General features: G+C 45.4%; 1 protein-coding gene across 3 annotated transcripts in view; it reads right to left on the bottom strand.

Annotated features, from left to right (window-relative positions):
• The window catches only part of LOC119972307 (CMP-N-acetylneuraminate-beta-galactosamide-alpha-2,3-sialyltransferase 1-like), a 99,509-nt gene that overhangs the window by 28,408 nt on the left and 47,063 nt on the right, over nucleotides 1-24,038 (bottom strand). For all 3 annotated transcript variants that reach the window (XM_038808802.1, XM_038808800.1, XM_038808801.1), the window contains exon 3: nucleotides 5,399-5,592. In XM_038808802.1, the coding sequence (XP_038664730.1) occupies nucleotides 5,399-5,592 (194 nt within the window). The remainder of the gene's footprint in view (nucleotides 1-5,398; nucleotides 5,593-24,038) is intronic.

The raw sequence follows: 24,038 nt of genomic DNA, 5'->3' as shown, positions 1-24,038 counted from the left end.
CAATGTCGCAGTGGCTGTCGAACTTCAGCAGGACTGTTTTAAATTTTGTCTTGTCTTCGCCTTCAGCGAATGTAAGGGAGTTGTAGATATGGATGGCGTGGTCCCTGGCTGTGGAGAGGAATAGTGCGATCTTCCTGGCATCCGATGCGGCCTCGAGGTCAGTGGCTTCGAGATAGAAATGGAACTTCTGTTTGAAGATCCTTCAATTTGCACCGAGGTTGCCGGTGATGCAGAGCTGCGGAGGAAGGCGGACGTTTTCCATGTCACCGGATGGCTGATTGCTGGTCAACGCTGAATCACTCAAGGTAGGTCCGTCAATTTTCAGCATCCAGACCTGGTACCATGATGTGTTGGGCTGGCTGGGTCGATGTGGACTGCACTTGATGTAATATCGCAAGAGACAGACTTCTAACATTTGACGAGATGCAACACGATTTTATTTAACATCTAAACTATAATACATATTCAATTGTGAGTTGACACTATGCTGACTTGACCGGAGACCTGAGGCTAGCCTGACCAGACTAACTGACTACCACATGGTGTTTGCACTGGCTGCTGCTCACGAGCTCTGACTGTCTCAGAGGCTGGATCCTGAGAGAGCGGGAAAACTGGTGCCCTCTGGCTTTATAGTGGTCGTGTCCTGTCTGGTGATTGGCTGCTGTGTTCTATGTGCTTACTGGTCATCCTGTGTGTCAATCACTGCCTGTCTGCACTCCATCATATACCTGGATGTATATTATGACTGGTTTCACCCCCACAACCCAAAAATGTGCAGGTTAGGTGGATTGGCCACGCTAAATTGCCCTTTAATTGGAAAACAAAATAATTGGGTACTTTAAATTTATGATATAAAAAAAAGAAAACTTGCATTAAATCATTGACACAAACTCCACCGTGGTATTTTAAGGATGACATTGATAACCAGGTGCTGTTTTTAGTGGCTGGTGCTAGATGCTGAAATAGAGGAGAAGGCGGGAATGTATTCAGCTTGAGCAAAAGTACATAACCTGCACCATTACACCGGTGAGAATGGCCAGAGGAGGCCTGGCAATGACTACATGTTGATTATGCCGGACTGTTTTTAGGGTATATGTTTCTCACTCTAGTCGATGCTCACTCAAAATAGCCAGAAGTTGCCATCATGATGACAACATCAGCGGAGAAAACAATTGAGAGATTGGACAAAATCGTCAGCAAATTCGGTTATCCTGAACAATTGCAGTTCATTTTGCAAGAGTTTGTACGCTACTTGAAGGAGAACGGCATTCAAGAATCCGATCCTCTCCTTATCACACAACCACGAAAGGGCTGGGAGAATGTTTTACACCAACGATGAAATGCTCATTGAAGGTAACTAGAGAACAAGTTTCATTGTCTAAATCAGGATTTTTCAAAGCGTGGGTTGTGACTGGCGGGTGGGTGTCGGGAGGCTGCCGGAGAGATCAGTCTTTGCAGTCCCGATTGCAGGAGAAGGGGCCAATGGCCGCTACCAGCATTTAAATTGAGAATAGTGGTCGCTACCGGCTCTTAAACGGTAACAAAATGAGGCTGCATGCAGCCTTCTGACCATAGGTGTCAGCAGTGAGCAGGTCATGTGCTCTGCACATACACTGATGACAAGCGCCGGTATGTAGCTACTTTTGGCGTCAAATCATGGAGAAGAGCGTCTTCCATTTTCCAGCTGCTCGCAGGGCAAGGCAAGAGGACTGTGAGGATAGATAATTTTGTTACAAGGAAGAGACAGCCAGAGACACAAGTAGGCAATATATCTACTGGCCAGAGATGGGGAGGAATTTCTTCAGCCAGAGGGTGGTGAATCTGTGGAACTCTTTGCCGCAGAAGGCTGTGGAGGCCAAATCACTGAGTGTCTTTAAGACAGAGATAGATAGGTTCTTGATGAATAAGGGGATCATGGGTTATGGGGAGAAGGCAGGAGAATTGGGATGAGAAAAGTTTGTCCCAGCAGATTAGTCAGCTTCATTGGCCGGGCATGGTTTAGGAAATGTAGATGGTCTTTGTATAAATATATTTGAAGTTGATTTCTGCAGCTCATAGGCTAGTTAGCATCTCTTCAGAAATAACAAGATGTCAGGCTCTCTGGCTGCCAGAAAGTTCCTTTTGTTTCAGTCATTTTAAAGTCTTTGCCCAGTTTTTAAAATGTTATAAATTAGCCAGGATTATAGATATATATTTCAAAAAATTAAAGTGCAAGTTTTAGTAGCATTACCATATAAAAGGCATTGAGCACGCATAAGGGATTATGTAAACATGTTGCGGGTTCATTTATTTATGGTAGACACATTAGCGGCACAGTAGTTAGCACTGCTGCCTCACAACGCCAGGGACCTGGGTTCAATTCCGGCCTCAGGTGACTGTGTGGAGTTTGCACTTTCTCCCCGTGTCTGTGTGGGTTACCTCCTGGTGCTCTGGTTTCCTCCCACAATCCAAAAAAGTGCAGGTTAGACAGGGTTACGGGGAAAGGGCGGGGGAGTGGACCGAAATAGGGTGCTCTTTCAGAAGGTTAGTGCAGACTGGATGGGCCAAATGGCCTCCTTCTGCACTGTAGGGATTCGATGGATCACATGAGAACATATCTACATGGATAGAAGGCAGGAAGATTCAGAGCTGCATATGTGCTCTGCTGAAAGCAAAAGTGCGACTAAATTGTATTGTATTGCACAGATTCTTCTAATGATATGATATTGCAATCCCATAAAGGCCTTTTACAATAGGCCTCGATGTGGCTCAGTACTTTGTTTGTGATAGTAGTAGTAATGTAAATCCCTCTTCATTATAGTATGTCCAAGCTGTAAGTGACTTCAAAGGTCACAGTTTTTATAGCTAAACCCAAGGAATTTAATGAGAGTGTAAGAAGGGTACGTACTGCTGTTTGTACTCTCTCAGCTGCTTTCACAAGACCCCAAAATCAAGGAAGGTCCAAAACCTCTGGGTAACTTGTCAACTGCAGTGAATGACCAGTACAAGGTGTTTCACAGCTTTCACCCATTGCTGCCTACCACTGAGGATGTTTTCAAAAAAACGCTCCTGTGAAGTGCCCTGGAGCATAATATTACATTAAAGGCACTAAATATAAGTAGTTGTCGTTATTGTTTTATTTGTCCAGCAACGAAATAACCTACTGGGGTTCATACATGAAAAATGGTCACTTAGCTGATGTACTCGAGCATAACTGGCATTGGTGAAACTGTAACTCAGCGAGCATCAATGTTTTAGGGAGAGGGAGCGGGAAATTGGAGTATACAAAATGCCATGCTTCAACAATGCTGCATTGAGTAATAAATGCACCTCGAGTGCTAAACCATGCAGTTTAGGTCGGCTCCAGGTTTGATTCTTGATTCATGCTAAAAATGGAAGGGTCCCCAGGCAAGTATGATACATATTTACAAATCAATGCATATTGCAGAGAGCACAAACAAACTCTGGAACTTTTGAATGTACAGCCTCACTGCACAACACATTATTCGGTAAAGCACTATCACAATCTGCTGTTTTACTTAACCTAAGCTGGGGCAATACCTGCGATATCTCAAAGCACTTTGCATAAAAAGGAAGTACTTTGAATTGCAGTGTCAGTTCAGGAGCCATTTTGCACAAAGCAAGATCCCACAAGCAATAACGGGATGATGAAACAGTTAGCTAGCTTGCTTCATTTGCTGGAGAAAAAAAGATTGTTGGCAAGGACACAGGGAACTCCCTGCTTGTCAACAAACAGTACACTGGGATCGTCAATGCTCACCTGAACCAGGTGCTTATTTCAGGTGGGTATTTGTCACAACCCCTAGAGGCCACTATTACCGATCTCCGCGTGGGGCTCGTGGCGTACGAGCTTCGCAGGTAGGGGGCAGAGGCCACCCTGCTGGGGCGCACTGGAACTGAATATGAAAGCTGGCCCGAGCGGGGCCCAGAGTTGTTGGCTGTCCCAACGGGGACTGTGATTGTGGCGAGTTACTGCTGTGGGCAGATTATTGTACATAGTTTAAAATAAGTACTTGTTTCCTACCGCTGTCTTCCTCAGTCATTAAAGTGTTCAAAATGCCTATTTAGTCTCATCAGAAGAACAGGTTCTCTACTAATGTAACACTCTCAGTGGTGCACTGGAATATTATCTTGCAATGTGTTTGTTTAAAAATATAAATTGTCATGGAAATGTCACTTTAAGAAATGTTTGGCTTCTCAAGTGGCTGCAGTGATGTTAGTGTGTGAGTGGAGCTGGGCTCTGGCTCTGCTTTCTACTTTCGTTATGAGCTGGAAACTGTTTTTGGCTCTGAGTTTTAGTTTCGTTTTCAGTTGGAGAGCTGCATTCAAACCAAGGAGGTGTATTTTGGCCTCTCTCTCTCTGTATGCTAAAGAATGTCTCCACATCAATTGATGATTTCAAAGTAATACCTGTTTCTGTAAGGAATGCAAACCTACTGTCTTTGTTAAAAAGGGTCTTTGACTTATGGATGTTGTTAAGAAAGTTACTAAGAGTTACGGACAGAGTACTGTATCTTTGGGGGGGTTATCAGTGTTGGTAGTTGATAAAGTGTTTACTATGTGTTTATAAAATGTTAACTGGATTCATAGAATAAACATTTTTTTGTTTAAAAATACTTTAGATTTCTGTTGCATCACACCTGTAAAGTGGGCCCTTGTGCTCCCCATAACCAAAATCTATTAAAAGTAGTGGGTCAGGTGAACGACATGATATACTTTGGTGTTCTCTGAACCCTGACCCATAATAAAATTTAGAATACCCAATTAATCTTTTTCCAATTAAGGGTCAATTTACCGTGTCCAATCCACCTAACCTGCATATTTTTGGGTTGTGGGGGTGAAACTCACGCAGACACAAGGAGAATGTGCAAACTCCACGTGGACAGTGACCCAGAGCCGGGATTCGAACACGGGTGCTCAGCACTGCAGTCCCAGTGCTAACCACTGTGCCACCGTGCTGCCCCTTTCTTACAATGTTTAACTTGATGTCTTGGAATGTGGTTCAACCCAATAATATTCTGATCGAGAGGCAAGAGTGTGAACTGAATCAAGTTTGTCTCAGATTCCAATCACTAGCAGTTGACAAGCCCAATTTTGGGTAAGTGAACAAACATCGGAGAACCACACAAGAGAAACATCGTGTTACGAATGTTCTCTTCATGCAGAAGTTGAGTTACGTGTTTAATTTACAAAGGAGTTTGTGTACTTTCTTTTCTTTCGTCCTTCCAATTTCTTTCCTCTTTTCCTTGAGTTGCTTAAAGAAATAAAAGCATTGCAGAACAGTTTCAGATATTCTATCCACAGGCATGGCACTGTGAGCAATATTCTATTTGAATTCAGAACTTGCATTTTACATCTCGAAGAGTGGGCAACAAACTAATAGCACCAAGCAACTTACCTCATGACTAAATTATTGGCGTCAATCGATGGTCCAGATTTGGATCCTTTTAAATTGCCAGAGTTTCCAACGACAGCACATGTTCTACATCTGTTTGGTCCCTGGTCCATTAGCATGTTGTCCCCCGGAAACAGATTAAATAATTCTTCCATTAGTTTGGTCATATTAGATGGGTTTTTTTCATGTTGAAGACCCTATTGGAAAGTAATATTTGAAAAAAAGTCATTCATTTGTTTATATCCAACAATATTACATCAAATTATGAGATTGTACAGACTCAAGGAGGCCATTTGGTGCCCAGAAGTGATTCACTCTCCCAAGCCATGCAAGTTTAAAAAATATATATTTTTATTAAAGTTTTGCAAAATTTTTCATAATAAATAGTAATAGTCCTAACACAATAAAATAGAGTGAACATTAACATAGTGCAGAAAGAGAATATACAATAGCAATTAACCAACCGCTACCCACACGCCTCAGTCTTCCCACACCCTCCCAAGGAGCAATCACAGCCCCCCCTCCCCATGGATCGCTGCTGCTGCTGACGTTTTAATTTTCCCCGAGAAGTCAACGGACGGTATTACGCCCCCGCTCAACAGCAGCAGCTCTGTACACTTGGCAAAATTATTTACACACATAAGTAGGCATCTGTTCATGGTGTTGACCCTTGCTTCTCCCAGATGGAGTTCGCTGACGTTGTCGTCTCGAGCGCACTTCCGCTTCTGCGGCCCTCCCGTCTTCCCCGTTTTCTCTGTTCTTGTGGATGCCAAGTTTGTTAACGTTCCCCTGCCTCCCCCCTCCCTGGCTCTCCTCTATTGTTCCCTGTCTCTCCCCTCTACCCCCTCCCCCCGCTTCTGCCCCCTCCCCTTCCTGTGGTTTGCCTTTCATAGAACATAGAACAGTACAGCACAGAACAGGCCCTTCGGCCCTCAATGTTGTGCCGAGCCATGATCACCCTACTCAAACCCACGTATCCACCCTATACCCCCCCCCCCCCTTACTTTTATTAGGACACTACAGGCAATTTAGCATGGCCAATCCACCTAACCCGCACATCTTTGGACTGTGGGAGGAAACCGGAGCACCCGGAGGAAACCCACGCACACAGGGGGAGGACGTGCAGACTCCACACAGACAGTGACCCAGCCGGGAATCGAACCTGGGACCCTGGAGCTGTGAAGCATTTATGCTAACCACCATGCTACCCTGCTGCCCCTTAGATTTCCTTCCTCTTAGATTTAGCTGTCGTCCCCCCTCTCCCTGTCTATCTCTCCCTTTCATGCTTTGGCTACTTTCCCCTGTTTCTTGGCTACCTGGCTATTCTTCTGCTTGTTTGTTGGCCACAAACAGGTCCCGGAACAATTGGGTGAATGGCTCCCACGTTCTGTGGAAGCCGTCGTCTGACCCTCGGATGGCGAATTTGATTTTCTCCATTTGGAGAGATTCAGAGGTCGGACAGCCAGTCTGCAGCTTTGCAAGCCATGCAAGTTGATGCATTCATACTACCATCTCCCACCACAGGAATTGCTGGGTCACCCCCCCAACCACAAAATGCATGCATGAGGTTGACCAGGCCCACCGCCCCCCAAAAGAGGTCTCAGTCAGAGACCCCCCCATTAGAGACTCCCATCAGAGACCCCCATCCCCATAATAGAGAATCCCACACAAGTGGACTCTTCAAGGCAGAGACCACCCGCCAATCCCCAACCATAAGTCACCGCATCCTGGAAGCTAAATAGCAGTCCAGGCAGAAATCGAATCACTGCTTTGTCACTCACCTATGCCTTACACATGCTGCCTTAGACAGAAGCGTTGAAAGCCGCAGCTATAACTTAATAGAAAGCTTAAACCACATCACAAGGCTTTAAACACCTGCAGATCAGTTGATCTGCAAAGCTTCTATTCATTTCAAAGAGAAATAGCTTTTAGTAGGCTGTAATTGACAGCTTCAAGACTTCTAGATGTCTGGATTGTTTATTTTCATCTCCCTTCATAACGATAAGCCGATATAAAACTTTTATATGACCTCCTTGGGAGTACTTTGCACAGTAATCGGCCCCTCGCTACAGTGAAGAAATTAAGGCTTTAGAGGGATACACTTCAGATTCACTGGAATGCTAAGTGGTATTCAGCAGTACAAATAAGTAGGACTAGAAAAATTGTCTTTTTTCATCAGAGCACAACAGATAATGGGGTGTTATGATAAAAGTGTTTGAAAGATTGGCATTGGGTAGATAGAAGCAAATGGTTTCCACTTCTTGAAGAGCCAAAAATGAATGCTCGCAGATACAAGATGAAAAGCAGGACTGTGTGCACACAGTGCTGGGAACATCTGCTAAACAGATTGGTTTGTTTTATATAATGGCATTGGGAATTTGGGAATCCAGTGTAAAAGATGGAGGAAGTGCTAAATGTTGTAATCCAAGGGCGAACAGTAAACACATAAATAGTCAGAGAAATTAATCAGATCTAAAGAGAAAATTAAATTTAACAGAGAATACAAATATTAAAGACAGACAAATTGAACTAAATGATAACTGATAATGAAATCATTGTTAGGTGTAAGGGACTACTGAGCTAACATGTAGTAAGTAGATAAGACTTTTAAGCAAAATCATAGAATTTACAGTGCAGAAGGAGGCCATTCAGCCCATCGAGTCTGCACCGGCTCTTGGAAAGAACACCCTACCCAAGGTCAACATCTCCACCCTATCTCCATAACCCAGTAACCCCACCCAACACTAAGGGCAATTTTGGACACTAAGGGCAATTTATCATGGCCAATCCATCTAACCTGCACATCTTTGGACTGTGGGAGGAAACCGGAGCACCCGGAGGAAACCCACGCACACACGGGGAGGATGTGCAGACTCCGCACAGACAGTGACCCAAGCCGGAATCGAACCTGGGACCCTGGAGCTGTGAAGCTATTGTGCTATCCACAATGCAACCGTGCTGCCCCCAAAATGATAGGACAATTCAGACCAGTTGCCTGAAATTCTTGTGAAGAAAGTCCCTGCGGTTTCTCAAGTTCAAGTTCAGAGTGTCTCAGTTGGGGAGTTACTGAAATCACTGCGGGACATGTGGGAGATTAGGAATTTTCTAGAATGCGCTGGTTACCCTACAGCCATAGAGAATTCAGGAGAATAGTGAGCTGCTGGTCATCTGTCAGGGCTGCAGGAATTGTCCAGAGATTCCGGTAATTCCAAACTAGATTCAGTGCTGAGTGCCAATGAGGTTGACAACACCTTGGGATAACTCAGTCTAATGTACATTGACAGTGGGACAGGTGCATGGCGGGGGATGGGGGGTGGGGGGAGTAGTAGTGATTGCGCAGGAAGGTACAATGTAGAAATGCAATGCTCAGAAATATTCCGATGGCATTGTCTTCTCCTTCAAGCATATTACCTCTCATTCAAAATCCTGGTTCTCAACCGCCCACCCAAGTACCATGCCGATTTTCCCAACAAACTATCTGCATTGTCTTCTTCCCTTAGCCTCTGCACAGAGTGACTTCTCTTTCTCGGTGATGGTAATCTCCATCTCAATTCAACGTCTTCTTGCTCCTCAGAATTCACTGTCCTCCTATCCTCCCTTAAAGTACATGTAAACTCCCCAACCCATATTCCCAGCCGCCTGCTTGACCTTGCCATCTCACTTGGCATTGCTCCTCATAAATTGCGGGCAAGGCCACCTCGGATGAGACCTATCACATCCCTCTTCCCTCTCCAAATACTTTTTCCTTCTTACTTCGGAAGTAACATTTAACTCAAAACATGCTAACTTGCCCCATAGTTTCCAAAGATGTGTAGGTTAGGTGGGGTTATGGAGCTAAGGGGAGAGGGCGAGGGGAATAGGCAGAGTGCTCTTTCAAAGGGTCGGTGCAAATTTGATGGGCCAAATGGCCTGCATCTGCACTGTAGGAATTCTATGGGTTAGCTCTGTTTCTCTCTCCCCCGATGCTGCCAGAGCTGCTTTCTGGGGGTTTTGTCAGCTCTCCAGCAACTGCGGAATTTTTATTTTATTTCTTCCTTCTATATTTGTCACTGGATAAAATCTCAATATCCTATCGGGGCAGCACGGTAGCACAAGTGGATAGCACTGTGGCTTCACAGCGCCAGGGTCCCAGATTAGATTCCTTTCTGGGTCACTGTCTGTACGGAGTCTGCACGTTCTCCCCGTGTCTGTGTGGGTTTCCTCCGGGTGCTCCGGTTTCCTCCCACAGTCTAAAGATGTGCAGGTTAGGTGGACTGGCCATGATAAATTGCCCTTAGTAACCAAAAAAAAGTTAGGAGGGGTTATTGGGTTACAGGGATAGGGGGGAAGTGAGGGCTTAAGTGGGTTGGTGCAGGCTCGATGGGTTGGATGGCCTCCTTCTGCTCTGTATGTTCTATGTTCCAACTGTCTAACCTTTGCACCTTCATTGGCCACAACATTTCTGCAACACTAACCTGCGGAACCCTACCCTCACCTCCAGGCTGAGCCTGGCACATGATGAGGATGTATTAACCCTGCTTAGGGCATCTGCCCATAGACCCGCCTCTATCTCTCCTCCTAGCTCGTCCTCCCACTTGCCCTTCAGCTCCTCCACTGGAGTTTCCTCCGCATCCAAAGGTTCCTGGTAAATATCTGATACCTTCCCCTCTCCCACCCAGGTACTGGAGACCACTCTGTCCTGTATCCCCCGTGGCGGCAGCAGCAGGAAGGCCGGAACCTGCCTTCTCAAGAAGTCTCGCACCTGCAAATACATAAAACCATTCCCTGCTGGCAATTCAAATTTATCCTCCAAGGCTTTCAAGCTGGGGAAGCTACCGTCTATGAATAAATCCCCCATCCTCTTACTTCCTGCCGTTTGCCATCTCTGGAACCCATCATCCAGCCTACCCGATACAAACCGATGATTATCATAAATCGGGCTCCAAACCGATGCTCCCTCCACTCTCTTATATCTCCTCCACTGCCCCCGATTCTCAGAACCGCCACCACCACCGGACCTGTGGAGTATCGGGCTGGCGAGAACGGAAAAGGTGCCGTTATCAGTGCTCCCAAACTTGTGTCTTCACATGACGCCGCCTCTACTCGCTCCGACACCGACCCTCCACCATTACCCACTTTCTAATCATGGCTATATTAGCCGCCCAGTAGTAATTGCAAAAGTTCGGCAGCGCCAACCCCCACTGTCCCCGACTACGCTTCAGCAACACTTTCTTCACTCACGGGGTTTTACCCGCCCACACAAAGCCCAAAATAACCTTATTCACCCACTTGAAAAAGGCCCTCGGGATGAAGATGGGAGGCACTGGAAGACAAACAGAACTCTAGGGAGGGCCGTCATTGTCAAAGTCTGTACCCTCCCTGCCACCCGCCAGTGATAGCGGGAGCATGTCCCATCTCTTTAAAGTCCTCTTTCGTTTGTTCTACGAGCTGGGATAGGTTTAACTTGTGCAGTGTCTCCCATTCCCGGGCCACCTGGATTCCCAGATAGCGAAAGCTCCTTCATACCATTCGAAACGGCAGCTCCCCCAGCCACTTCTCCTGCCCTCTTGCCTGGATCGCGAACATTTTGCTTTTCTCCATGCTCAATTTATACCCCGAAAAATTATCAAATTCCCCGAGGATCCGCATAACTTCGCACATCCCCTCCAACGGGTCTGAAATGTACAGGAGCAGGTCACCTGCGTAAAGCAAGACCTGGTGCTCCACCTCCCCCACACCCTCCGAACCAGCCCGTTCCAATTCCTAGAGGCTCTTAACGCCATGGCCAATGGCTCTATGGCCAAAGCAAACAGTAGCGGGTAGAGAGGGCACCCTTGCCTCATCCCTCGGTGGTTTAAAATACCCCGACCTCAGTCAGTTCGTACGCACACTCGCTACTGGTGCCTGATAGAGCTACCGCACCCAGTCAATGAAGCCCTCACCAAACCCAAACCTTCCCAGCGCCTCCCACAGGTATTCCCACTCCACCCGATCAAAAGCCTTCTCTGCATCCATTGCTATCGCCACCCCCATCCCCCCTCCTTCTGAGGGCATCATAATAACATTTAAAAGTCTTTGAGCATTGGCCTTGAGTTGCCTGCCCTTTACAAATCCCATCTGGTCTTCCCCCATCACCCCGGGACACAATCCTCTATCCTTGTGGCGAGTATTTTAGCCAGCAGTTTGACGTCCACATTCAGTAGCGAAATTGGCCTTTATTACCTGCATTGCTCCAGATCCTTCTCCCGTTTCAGGATCAATGAAATCGAGGTCTGCGACATTGTTGGGGGGAGGACTCCCTTCTCTCTTGCTTCATTAAATGTCCTCACCAGCAGTGAGCTCAATATCTCTGAAAACTTCTTATAGAATTCCCCGGGTAGCCACCCGGCCCCGGGGGCCTTGCCTGACTGCATGCCCTCCAACCCCTCAACTATTTCTTCAATTTCAATTGGGGCTCTCGGCCCTTCCACCAGATCCTCATCCACCCTCGGGAACCTCAACTGACCAAAAACCTGCCTCATCCCCTCCACCCCAGCCGGGGCTTGCGACTCATATAATTTGCTATAAAAGTCCTGAAACACCTCATTCACCCCCACTGGGTCCAGGACCGTATTCCCACCTCTACTCTTTACTCTCACTATCTCCCTGGCCGCCTCCCTTTTTCTGAGCTGGTGCGCTAACATTCTGTTAGCCTTTTCCCCATACTCATAAATCGCCCCCCTTGCCTTCCTCAGCTGTTCCAATGTTTTTCCTGTAGTCAACAGCCCAAACTCCGCCTGTAACCTCCGCCGCTCCCTCAGTAGCCCCGCGACCGGGGCCTCCGAGTATCTCCTGTCCACCTGGAGTATCTCCTCAACTAACCTATCCCTCTCAGCCGTTCCGCCTTTTCTCTGTGGGCCCGTATCGAGATTAATTCCCCTCTGACCACTGTCTTCAAAGCTTCCCAAATCGTTGCTGCAGAGACCTTCCCCGTGTCATTTGTTTCTAGATAGTTTTGGATGAACTTGTTCACCCGCCCATAGATCGCTTCGTCTGCTGACAATCCCATATCCAGCCTCCATAGCGGGCGTTGTCCTCTCTCCAACTAACCAATAGATCCACCCAATGTGGGGCATGATTCGACACTGCGATTGCCGAGTACTCAGTATCCTGCTCAGAACAAAAAAGTCGAACCGAGAGTATACCTTGTGGACATGGGAGAATAAAGAAAACCCCTTCACCCTTGGCCGTGCAAACCTCCATGGGTTTATTCCCTCCATCTGTTCCATAAACCCCTTCAATTCCTTTGCCGTGGCTGGCACCCTCCCTGGCCTGGAGTTTGACCGGTCCAATTCCGGATCAATGACTGTATTAAAATCTTCCTACATGATCAGGTTATATGGCTCTAAGTCTGGGATCTTACCTAACACCCGCCTCATAAATTCCACATCGTCCCAATTCGGAGCATATACGTTCACGAGTACCACCCGCACCCCCTCCAGCTTCACCATTATGTACCTACCCCCATGTCTGACACGATTCTCCCTGCCTCGAATGCCACTTGTTTATTGCTCAAGATGGCTACCCCCCTGGTCTTTGAGTCCAGCCCTGAGTGGAATACTTGGCCAACCCACCCCTTTCTCAATCTAGTCTGTCTATATCCTTTTGGTGTGTCTCTTGTAGCATGGCACGTCCGCCTTCAGCCCATCAAATGCGCAAACACGCGAGCCCCCACTTGACCGGCCCATTCAACCCTCTAAAGTTCCATGTAATCAGCCTGGTCGGGGGGCTTCCTCCTCCTCCCCCCCCCCCCCCCGCCAACCAGCCATCACCCTTTTTAGGGCAGCTTCCAGTTCGAGCCCCCCCCCCCCCCCTCGGGCATTTGCCATCCCCAACCTCCCATTTGTCCCCAGTAACAGTTCCTCCCCTGTCAGCAAAGTAGCACCCCCCCCCCCTCCCCTGCCGGTAGCAGCACTAGAAACCCAACCCCCATATCAGAGCAGCTTTGCACCTGCTCGCCCCCCCCCACTGTGCTTCCATGAGTCAGCTGACCAAAGCTGAATTGATAGCTCCCACCCATGTGGTACCAAACAGTCTGTCTCCCCATTCTCTCCTCCCTCCCCCCACCTGGACAACATATTCAAAGCATCACATTCCCCAGTAAACAAACATCAGAAAAAAGTGGAAAAACAGCCACTGAAACAAAAACGCAAAAATCATCCCCCCTCCACCCAGCTCCCAGTAAGACAAAGTTAACTGTCATAATATACACACAAGTATATGATGGTGCATAGACAGACACTGATTGACACACTGAAAGACCAATCAACATACAGAACACAGCAGCCAATCACCAGACAGTACACGGCCACTATAAAGCCAGAGGGCACTAATTGTCCCGCTCTCTCGGGATCCAGCCTCTGAGACAGTCAGAGCTCATGATCAGCAAAACGAACATCTACCATGTGCTAGCAGTACAGTCTGGTCAGGTTAGCCTCAGGTCTCCAGTCAACCTAACATAGTGTCATAGTGTCACAGCCCCATGCCCAACATTTCTTTCCTCTCAAAAGTCCTCAAAAATCTTGCTGCCTCCGAAATCAGTGCTCATCTTTCCTGAAATTCCCATGTTGAATCCCTCCAATCAGGCTTCCGGCCCTACCACAGTACCAAAATGGCTCTTGTCAAAGTCACAGATGACATCCAATGTGACTGTGATTAAGATAAACTTTCCGATCTCATTCTTTTCAACCTGCCTGAAGCTTTTTAAAAATAAATTTAGAGTACCCAATTATTTTTTTTTTCCAATTAAGGGGCAATTTAGCATGGCCAATCCACCTAGGTTGTGGGGCTGAAACCCACGCAGGCATGGGGCGAATGTGCAAACTCCACAAAGGCAGTGACCCGGGGCCGGGATTCGAACCCGGGTCCTCCACGCCGCAGCTGTCTGCAGCTTTTCACACGGCTGATTACGCAATCCTCCTCCAACTCTGGATGGGGCTACATTTACCAAGCTCAAATCTTACCAATCCAATCATAAACCATAGAATTTCCATTCATGCCATCTCATCCCATTCCTGAAATTAACTCTCGTGTCTGCAAAGGATTTATCCCTCTCCCATTTGATATCAGTTTGTACGCCTCGGCAGCATCATCTGTAAACACCCCAGTTTTGCAAATACTCTGAGGACATCCAGCTTTATCTCATCACCTCCTCCCTCAACATTTCCACTGCTGTTAAATTGTCACCGACTGCTTGTCCGACATCCAGTACTGCAGAACCAGACATTTCCTCAAAAGACTTGAATATCAGAATGCAGGGTAAAAGTTTGCCAATGTCACAAAACTTTGGATTGTGGCAAACAGTGAGAATGGCACCAACTGACTGTAACAGGATATAAATGTGTTGCTAAAATTGCCACACAAGCGGCAGGTGAAATTTAATAGAGGAGTGTGAGATGATGTACTTTGGCAGAAAGAATGGGGACAGGAATATGGACTTAATGGCACAGTTCGAACGGGTGTTCAGGAAGGATGGGATCTGCGGGTCCATGTGCGAATGTATGCCTGGCTGAAAGACCAGAAAGCTATTGAATTACAAAAACTGAAAATGCTGCTTGGCTAAACAATAGTTCTTTTGGAGTTGGGTGAAATGGAGTGAGGTGAAATAGGGAGTAGGTGAAGCTAAAAAGAATGAGGGCAGAGAAAGTGACGCGTGGCAGTGGAGGCAGCTGGTTGATGAGTAACAATCAGATGGGTATTTCTTCCTTTTAAATCTTTGTTGGACGTTAGTTTTGGAGTTGCTAGTATTTAATGTAGAGCAAGGGCCCTTGCATAACCAGTACTCTAGATTTAAGGGAGAACTAAGTTCTCAGTTCAGGGGAATGGAAGGAGAACTCAGTCTCACGGAACACGCCTCCTGCAATATATGGGAAATCAGGGGCACTTCCAGTGTATCTGGTGGCCAAGTGTGTCCAGCTGCAGCTCCTGAATAAGCGCATTGTGCAACTGGAGCTGCGGATGGACTCAATATTGAGTTTCCGTAATGCGGAGGACATCATGGATAGCCCATTTAGTGAGCTGGTAACACTGGAAGCAATGGTTGCACAGATGGAAAAGCGTTGGATGACCACCAGGAAGAGTAATAGGCATAGGCAGATAGTGCAGTAGCCGCTGTGGTCAATCCCCTCTCAAACAGGTATACTGTGTTGGATATTGTTTTTTTTTGGGGGGGGGGGGGCATGGTGCATCAGATAAAAGCAGCAACAGCCATGTTTGTGGCACCATGGTTGGCTCTGCTGCACAGCAAGGGAGGAAAAAGACTGGGAGAGCTTTAATGATGGGGACTCAATTATAAGGGGAGCTGACAGGCATTTCCATAACGGCGAAGAAGACTCTTGAATGGTATGTTGTCTCCTGGCGCCAGGGTCAGCAATATCTCAGAGGAAGCATGTGGTAAGTGTAGAGCACTAAAAACAGGGGAGTCCCTTCAGGAGTGTAGCATGTGTAGGAGGGTGATTAAAAAATAAAGTAGGAAGGGGCCATGAAGTATCATTGGCAGATAGGATTAAGGACAACCTCATGGCATTTTATAAGTCTATTATGAGCAACAAGGTGACCAGGAATAGAGTGGGGCCTATGACGGACCAAAGGGGAAATCTATGCGTGGAGCCAGAGGATGTGGGTGAGGTCTTAAATAAATAATTTTCATCTGTGTTCACCGAGGAGAAAGACATGATAGCTGGAGATTTCAGTTGGGATGATGAAATTCTCGAGCACATTAAGGTTAATCTGATGAGATATATCCAAGGCTGCTGTGAGAGGCAAGGGAGGAGGTTGCTGGGGCCCTGATGGAGATATTCAATTCTTAGCTGGCCACAGGTGACCAAAGAATGACTGGAGGATCGCTAATGTGGAACTTTATTCAAGAAGGGCAGCAGGGATAAGTAAGCCTAGTAATTACAGGTCGGTTAGTTTATTATCAGCAGTTGAGAAATTATTGGAATAAATCCTGAGAGACAAGATTAATCAACACCTGGAAGGCAGGGGTTGATTCAAGATAGTCAGCACAGATTCATTGGTGGGAGATCCTGTCTAACTAATTTGAGTTTTTGGAAAAATTAACTAAATAAATTAATGATAGCACTTTGATGTGGTTTATACGGACTTCAGTCAGGTCTTTGACAAGGTCCCACATGGAAGCCTTGCCCAAAAGGTTAGAGCCCATAGGATTCAAGGCAAATTGGATCCAAAATTGGCTTATTATTAGGATATGGCAGAGGGTTGCTTTTGTGATTGGAAGCCTGTGAGCAGTGCTGTACCACAGGGCTCGGGGCTGGAACCCTTGATGTTTTTGTTATATAAATTAACAACTTGAATGTGAACGTAGGCAGTATGAAATGAAAAAAATGAATGAAAATCGCTTATTGTCACGAGTAGGCTTCAATAAAGTTACTGTGAAAAGCCCCTAGTCGCCACATTCTGGCGCCTGTCCGGGGAGGCTGGTACGGGAATTGAACCGTGCTGCTGGCCTGCTTTAAAAGCCAGCGATTTAGCCAAGTGAGCTAAATCAGCCCCTGGTATAATAAGTAAGTTTGCAGATGACACAAAATTTGTTAGTGCCGTTGATAATGAGGGGGATAGTCTTAGGCTGCAGACTGATATTGATCAGCTGGTAAGTTGTGCAGAGCAATGGCAGATGGAATTTAATCCAGATAAGTGTACGGTAACGGATTTTGGGGGGTCTAATAAGGGTAGGATGTACACAATGAATGGTACATTTGTAGGGAGTATTGAGGAACAAAGGGACCATGGTGTCCAAGTCCATGGATCTCTGAAGGTGGCAACACAGGTAGATAGGGTGGTGAACAAGGCTTGTGGAATGCTTACCTTCATTAGCCAGGGCACAGACCATAGGAGCAGAGAGGTCTTAATACAACTTTATAACATGTTGGTTAGGCCACAGATGGAATATTGCATGCAGTTCTGGTTTCCACGCCATCAGAAGGATGTGATTGCAATGGAGGAGGTGCAGAGAGATTCACCAGGGTGTGATAGAAAGTTTCATCTATGAGGAGAGACTGGATGGGCTGGGGTGGTTTTCCTTGCAATAGGAGGCTGAGGGGGCTTCAAATAGAGGCATACAAAATTATGAGAGGCATAGGATGGATTGTAATAATCTTTTCCCTACGACAGGGGTGTTTAAAACCAGAGGGCATAGGGTTAAGTGAGGAGTAAGTGGTTTAGAGGAGACCTGAGGGAAAATGTTTTGACCAAGAAGGTGGTGGAAATATGGAACACACTGCCTGAGAGGGTGTTGGAGACAGGTACTCTTGCAACACATAAGAAGCATCTGGATGAGTACTTAAAGCATCAAGTGATTAAATCAGTAGGCTATGAACCAAGCGCTGGTAAATGGGATTAAGATAGATTGGTATTTGATGATCGGCATAGACATGGTGGGCCAAAGGGCCTGTTTCTGTTCTATAACATCTGCTCCCTAGAGAAAATATGGTTTGGTTGGCTGCTCAGGTTCTCAGTGATCAATTTCAATGTTTGTTGACATAAGTCAAGTGGTTTCACATGTTTCTGGTTTGTGAAACTTCAAGGGGCCTGAACAAGTGACAGATGTATTACTTTTCTGTCCAGACTTCTTTTTTCAAGGGCAAAGTTTTATAATAGATGAGAGTTTTTCAAAGGTTTTTTAATGGTATCATTATACACTATGGTATTCATTGGTTCTCGCTAGCACTGGTCGATGGACACTGAAGTGCCAGAGCCTGGCATGGGGGCACCAGGATGTGAGTGGAAGGGCAGAGCCTGGCATTGGTGGTGGATGAAAGGGCAAAGCTTGGTATAGGGAGCATGAGGGCTTGCAGAGGTGGGTGATAGGTTATGAGTTAGCATTGAGGGAATGAGAATGACATTTTAAACTTCCCGTACGAGAGGTTCACGACTCTTTAAATATCTGGCCTGACTCCATGTAAATTACGGATGAGTAGGAGATCCCCATCTCGAACTGGAGTTGGCTAGGTTGCGAGTGCCAGATGTGGGCTTCTGACAGGAAGCTGCCCGTTCCTAAAGGCATTCCTGAAAATTAGAAAGCCCAGGAATGATTATGGGAACCTCATTATTGGCACCTGCCCATCATTTTCTAAGGGTTCCCAAGTGAACCCGATTCAGTGAACATCCAGGCTCTGCATGCAGTTTTTATTTGACATGGGGTTTCACACTGTTTGTGGCCTTCTCCTTATAGTGCGCAACTTGCAAATAGAGAGGTAAGCCCGGAGACATGCCTACTGCTCCTTTCAAAGTGGTGCCCTTGTTTTATACGTTAACAGGCACAGGTATTGATGCAGTGTAGCTTTAATTGTGGTCAACATGTGTGTTAAGCCAAATAATAATACATGTGGTTGTGTTTCATGCCATCAGCTGACCTTTGTGACCAGGTTTATAGAGCTGCTGTTGTATTGTTGTATCAACATTTAGTGAAATCAAACCAATTACGTTTGAGAATTCAACTAGCCTAGCACACATTTAAAGGCTTACTGCATAATTTTTAAATGCCTTCAGTGATATCAACAGGCAATGAAGTAACTTTCAATGAGAAAAGGACATTTAGCTTTCCAGAATTAGTCTTTCCGTTATTCAAATATGACTAGCACATGAATTATGGGCTTCCTCTCCGCCACCAAACACATCCACATAACTATACCTAATGTAAGTGTCCAGACAGTGAGTATATTTGACTGTAGAGCGGAAGAAACCACAACTCCCTCATCCTTTTGACACACGTGTACACATATTCTTGAATGGTGTTAATGGGTAATGATTGGAAGGAGGGACAACAGCGGATTTCTACTCTCCCTAATCCAAGTGCCCTGAACTCACCAGGCGAGACCGTCATACCTGGGACCTTGCAAGCTGAATGTTTCATGTCTGCACTGCAGTTACAAGATGATCAATTAGGGATGGCCAATAAATGGTGGCCCAGTCAGCAATACCCACATCCTGTCAATGTATTTTTATAAATGCTCCATCGGTAGAGTTTGCTTCTCAGCTGGTCAGACTGCAGAATGTGAAATTAGGGTTGCAGTCCATACATGAGGTAAAATGATAATTTTATGAACCCCGAATTGTCCTCGGCGTCAAAATCATTAAAAAGGAATAGATCACCGTCGCGTGAGCTGCTCACACTGACATGCTTAACAAATTAGTTAGGTTTCAATTTGAGTGTCATTTTCAGGATATGGGTTAATAGTTAGATTAAAAAGATTTCTTGTCTGTACTGTATAATTACTGCCATATAGAGTTCTCTTTATTCTACTTCAAATGGATCACTGCTGAGCAACTGAAACAACATCAGCAATATCATTGCTTTCTGTGCGAAAGGCAGAAAAGCAAGTACAGCCAAAATAAATTATTTAATTTAATTTAATAGTGACACATTTTTGACTTCAAGGATTTAATATCTATCTTTGCGCTCGTTAATGTGGCTGGTCACTCTGGTCTTCTTCATTGCAGGGGTTCTGACCTCTCCTGGTTCTATTCTTATCCATCCTAAGAAGTCAGAATGTCTGAAATGGCTTCACCTCCCACACCCACAGCCACCGGCTCAGCAGATCAAGGGTTCACGCCTTTCTCCCTGCTTCAAGATCCCATCGTTCTCCCGGTCAATGTCCAATCTTTGCCCCCATCACATCCACACATCCATCATTGTCCACCCTTTTAAAGTTCCATCAACTTTTCCCTCTGCAATATCTCCCAAGGAACTAAAGGGGTGGGAATGATTATCTTCCCTGTTGTTCTCGTGGTGTACGAGCTCCCCCGCTGCGAGGGGGTGGGTGGGGGGGGGGGGGGGGTTTGGGGGGGGGGGCGAACTCCATTCAACTATGTATAAAAAGTTGGCCAGTAAAGCACCAAACGAAAAGAGACCCAGTAGGGATATACCAGGAGTTGTATATAACTTAATTGTAATAAAGCAAAGCTTGTTATTCTTACTCAGTGTGGACTCCCCATGTCCTTATTAAGCCCTCTTTCATTAATTCCCTTCATTTCATTTTCTCATTCCCCCTCATAGCAACGGTGGCAAAAACCTGGCTTCTGAGTTAATTTTGGAATATGTTGGGTTATATATTTTGTAAATGACTGTATCAAGAGCAGTCAAGTGTAATTCCCCTGATTTACGTGCAATAGACACTTTCCTGGATAGATTTCCTCATTGATACGGTCAGATTAATTACAGCAAAAGACTATTTAATGGCTAGATGGTGTCCACTTGAAACATTAATGCATAGACATTTGCAGTTTGTGTAAAGAGGACAAATTCTTTATCTCTGATCTGGCTTAATTAAGAAAGTTCATCTTTTAATTTTAATATCTGTGGCAGAAGAGTGCATTTATTTTGAAAGAAAGCTGCCATTAGTATCCACCTTCTGGTCAGTGTTCAGAATTCAGTTTTTAATACCACGTTTTTTGTCATTGGCACCAGGGGCCATTCACCTACACCCACACATCAAATCAGTTAGTTTATAAAATACTTTATTCCCATAAACTGTAATGTTTCATGAACTGAAAGAATATCTAAAGCATGAATTAACTTTCTCGGTAACACGCAGTCGTCTTGTGTGCTTAAAAGGGACTTTGTGCGTTTATGAGACCATTGTATAGGAAGCACTTTGTCATCCGTGTTAATCCTAAACATATTTGTTCAGCTAAAAGTGGAGTAAAGGGGTATTATATTATAATCCAACATTTTATGTTTAATAAATGTTATTTTCTGAATACCTGTCCTGTGAATCGTTCCTTCATGTTTTATAAAAGAAAAGTAAAAGATTTTTAAATATAAATTCAAGAATACCCAATTCTTTTTTTTCCAATTAAGGGGCAATTTAACGTGGCTAATCCGCCTAGCCTGCACACCTTTAGGTTGTGGGTATGAGACCCACGCAAACATGGGGAGAATGTGCAAACTCCACACGGACAGTGACCCGGGGCAGGGATCGAACCCGGGCCCTCAGCGGAGTGAGGCAACAGTGCTGACCATTGCGCCAACCTGCCGTCCCAAAAAAAGAAAAAGAAAAGTTACGGTCTTTTGAGCCAGGGTTCCATTCTGGGATCTTCCCAACCAGTTCTAACATCAACTAGGATAGTACCAAAAGTCATTGCTGTAATCTTAGTTCTCTCCTTCCCATGTGCTCTATTCTTGTTGAGTTTGCAGAGTTAAAATCAGGGCAGAAGTTTACTGCACCATTGTCTTGCTACATTTCCCAGAATTCTATTTGCTTTTTAATTGATTTGATATTTTGTCTAGAGGATGTTAAAAGCAATGTTGGGCATGTCCACATTAACTCTTACCAACTTTTACAGATGAACCATACAAGGCATCCTATCTGGCTGCATCATAGCCTGGTATGGCAACTGCTCGGTCCAAGACCACAAGAAACTTCAGAGAGTCGTGAACACAGTCCAGTCCATCACACAAACCTGCCTCCCATCCATTGACTCCATCTACACCTCCCGCTGCCTGGGGAAAGTGGGCAGCATAATCAAAGACCCCTCCCATCTGGCTTACTCACTCTTCCAACTTCTTCCATCGGGCAGAAGATACAAAAGTCTGAGAACGCGCACGAGGAGACTCAAAAACAGCTTCTTCCCCGCTGTTACCAGACTCCTAAACAACCCTCTTATGGACTGGCCTAATTAACACTACAACCGTTGCCACTGTTACGTACTTACATTGTGTACCTTGCGTTGCCCTGTTATGTATTTTCTTTTTATTTTATTTTCATGTACTTAATGATCTGTTGAGCTGCTCGCAGAAAAATACTTTTCACTGTACCTCGGTACATGTGACAATAAACCAATCCATCCATCCAACTGTCACCCCTGGGTGTGTGTGTGTGTTGGGGGGTGGGGGTGGGGGAGGGGTCCTTTCATTACAAATCTAGCCTAAATATTTTTGTAGACATTTCACTGCATCCTGTTTTTGCTTCCTCCCTAGATTAACAAATTTGCTTGTATTTTATGAGGAGGTGACCAGGTGTGGAGATGAGGGTATTACAGTTGATGTAGTTTATATGGATTTCAGCAAAGCCTTTGAGAAGGCCCCAAATGGGAGACTTATAAAGAAGGCATGTAGGATACAGGGTCATTTGATAAGGTGGATTCAAAATTGTCTTAGTTGTAGGAGTCAGAGGGTGATGGCAGGCAGGAAGCTTTAGTGACGGGAAGCCAGTGTCCAGTGGTGTACTGCAGGGATCTGTGTTGGCTCCCCTATTATTGAAGATTTTTTTTTTTAAAATTTAGATTACCCAATTATTTTTTCCAATTAAGGGGCAATTTAGTGTAGCCAATCCACCTACCCTGCACATTTTTTTGGGTTGTGGGGGCTAAACCCACGCAGACACGGGGAAAATGTGCAAACTCCACACGGACAGTGACCCAGAGCCGGGATCGAACCTGGGACCTCAGCGCCGTGAGGCGGTTGTGCTAACCACTAGGCCACCGTGCTGCCCATTATTGAAGATTTATATAAATGACATAGATGACTATGTGGGTTGTAGTATCAGTAGGTTTGTGGATGACGCAAAGATTAACAGTGAGGTTGAGTGTCTCGGGATACAGGAAGGTATCAGTGGGATGGTCAAATGGACAGAAAACTGGCAGATGGAATTTAACCCTGAAAAGTGTGAGGTGATCCACTTTGGAAGGAGAAATTTGACAAGGAAGTATTCAATGAACTTGCATGACACTGGGAAGTTCAGAGAAACAAAGGAATTTTGGCATGTTTTTTTTCTTTTGTTTATTCGTTCATGGGGCGTGGACATCGCAGGGTGTACCAGCATTTCTTACCCATCCCTAATTGCCCTTTATAGTGATATGCATAAGCAATTGTACATGCAAATATGCCTCGACCAACAGACAGAAAGAGAATATTTAGAGTACTGGGCATGATCCATTTCACTGGTAAATTTATACCAAACCTCTCAGTGAAGACAGCATGTCTTAGCGAAGTCCCGAAGAGAGTGAATAGCTTCACTTGGATAGACAAGCATGAACAAGAGTGGATCACATTAAAAACAGCTCTGACGACAACTCCAGTTCTAACATTTGCGATCCACCAAAAATTACCAAGACTGTAACAGATGCATCAAAGGATTGTCTCGCTGCAGTTTTGCTGCAACAGGAAAATGGTAGCGATTGGAAACCGGTAGCATATACTCCAGATCGATGATAGAATCTGAATGTCACAATGCTCAAATAAAAAAGAATGTCTAGGGTGAGTGAATTAGAGAAATTCCACAGTTACGTATATGGCCTACAGACTGTTGGTTGCCATAGTCAAGAAAAATCTTAAGTGTGATGTCACCTTGCATTCACAGGATGATGATGTAACCACAGAGATATGACTCTGAATTGATCGATACACTGGTAGTGGATACGCTGCCCAGAGGTACAACAGCACTTGATAACAATTCCATGGGAGAGGATGTGCAAGTTCATGTGGATATAATCACACTACCCGTGATAAACACTACCCGTGTTCAATGCAAAGTCAAAGCTGATTATTGAAGAAACAGAAAAAGATGAAGTATTACAAATGGTGATACACAATCCCAACAATGGATGGCTGAAAGGTTCATGTTCTAAGTATCATCACATAAGATCAGAGCTAAGTGCAGCAAAT

Source organism: Scyliorhinus canicula, chromosome 10, assembly GCF_902713615.1.
Source record: "Scyliorhinus canicula chromosome 10, sScyCan1.1, whole genome shotgun sequence".
NCBI classification, from domain to species: domain Eukaryota; kingdom Metazoa; phylum Chordata; class Chondrichthyes; order Carcharhiniformes; family Scyliorhinidae; genus Scyliorhinus; species Scyliorhinus canicula.
Note: the sequence above shows the minus strand (reverse complement) of the source record. Positions and strands in the feature narration are given on the sequence as shown.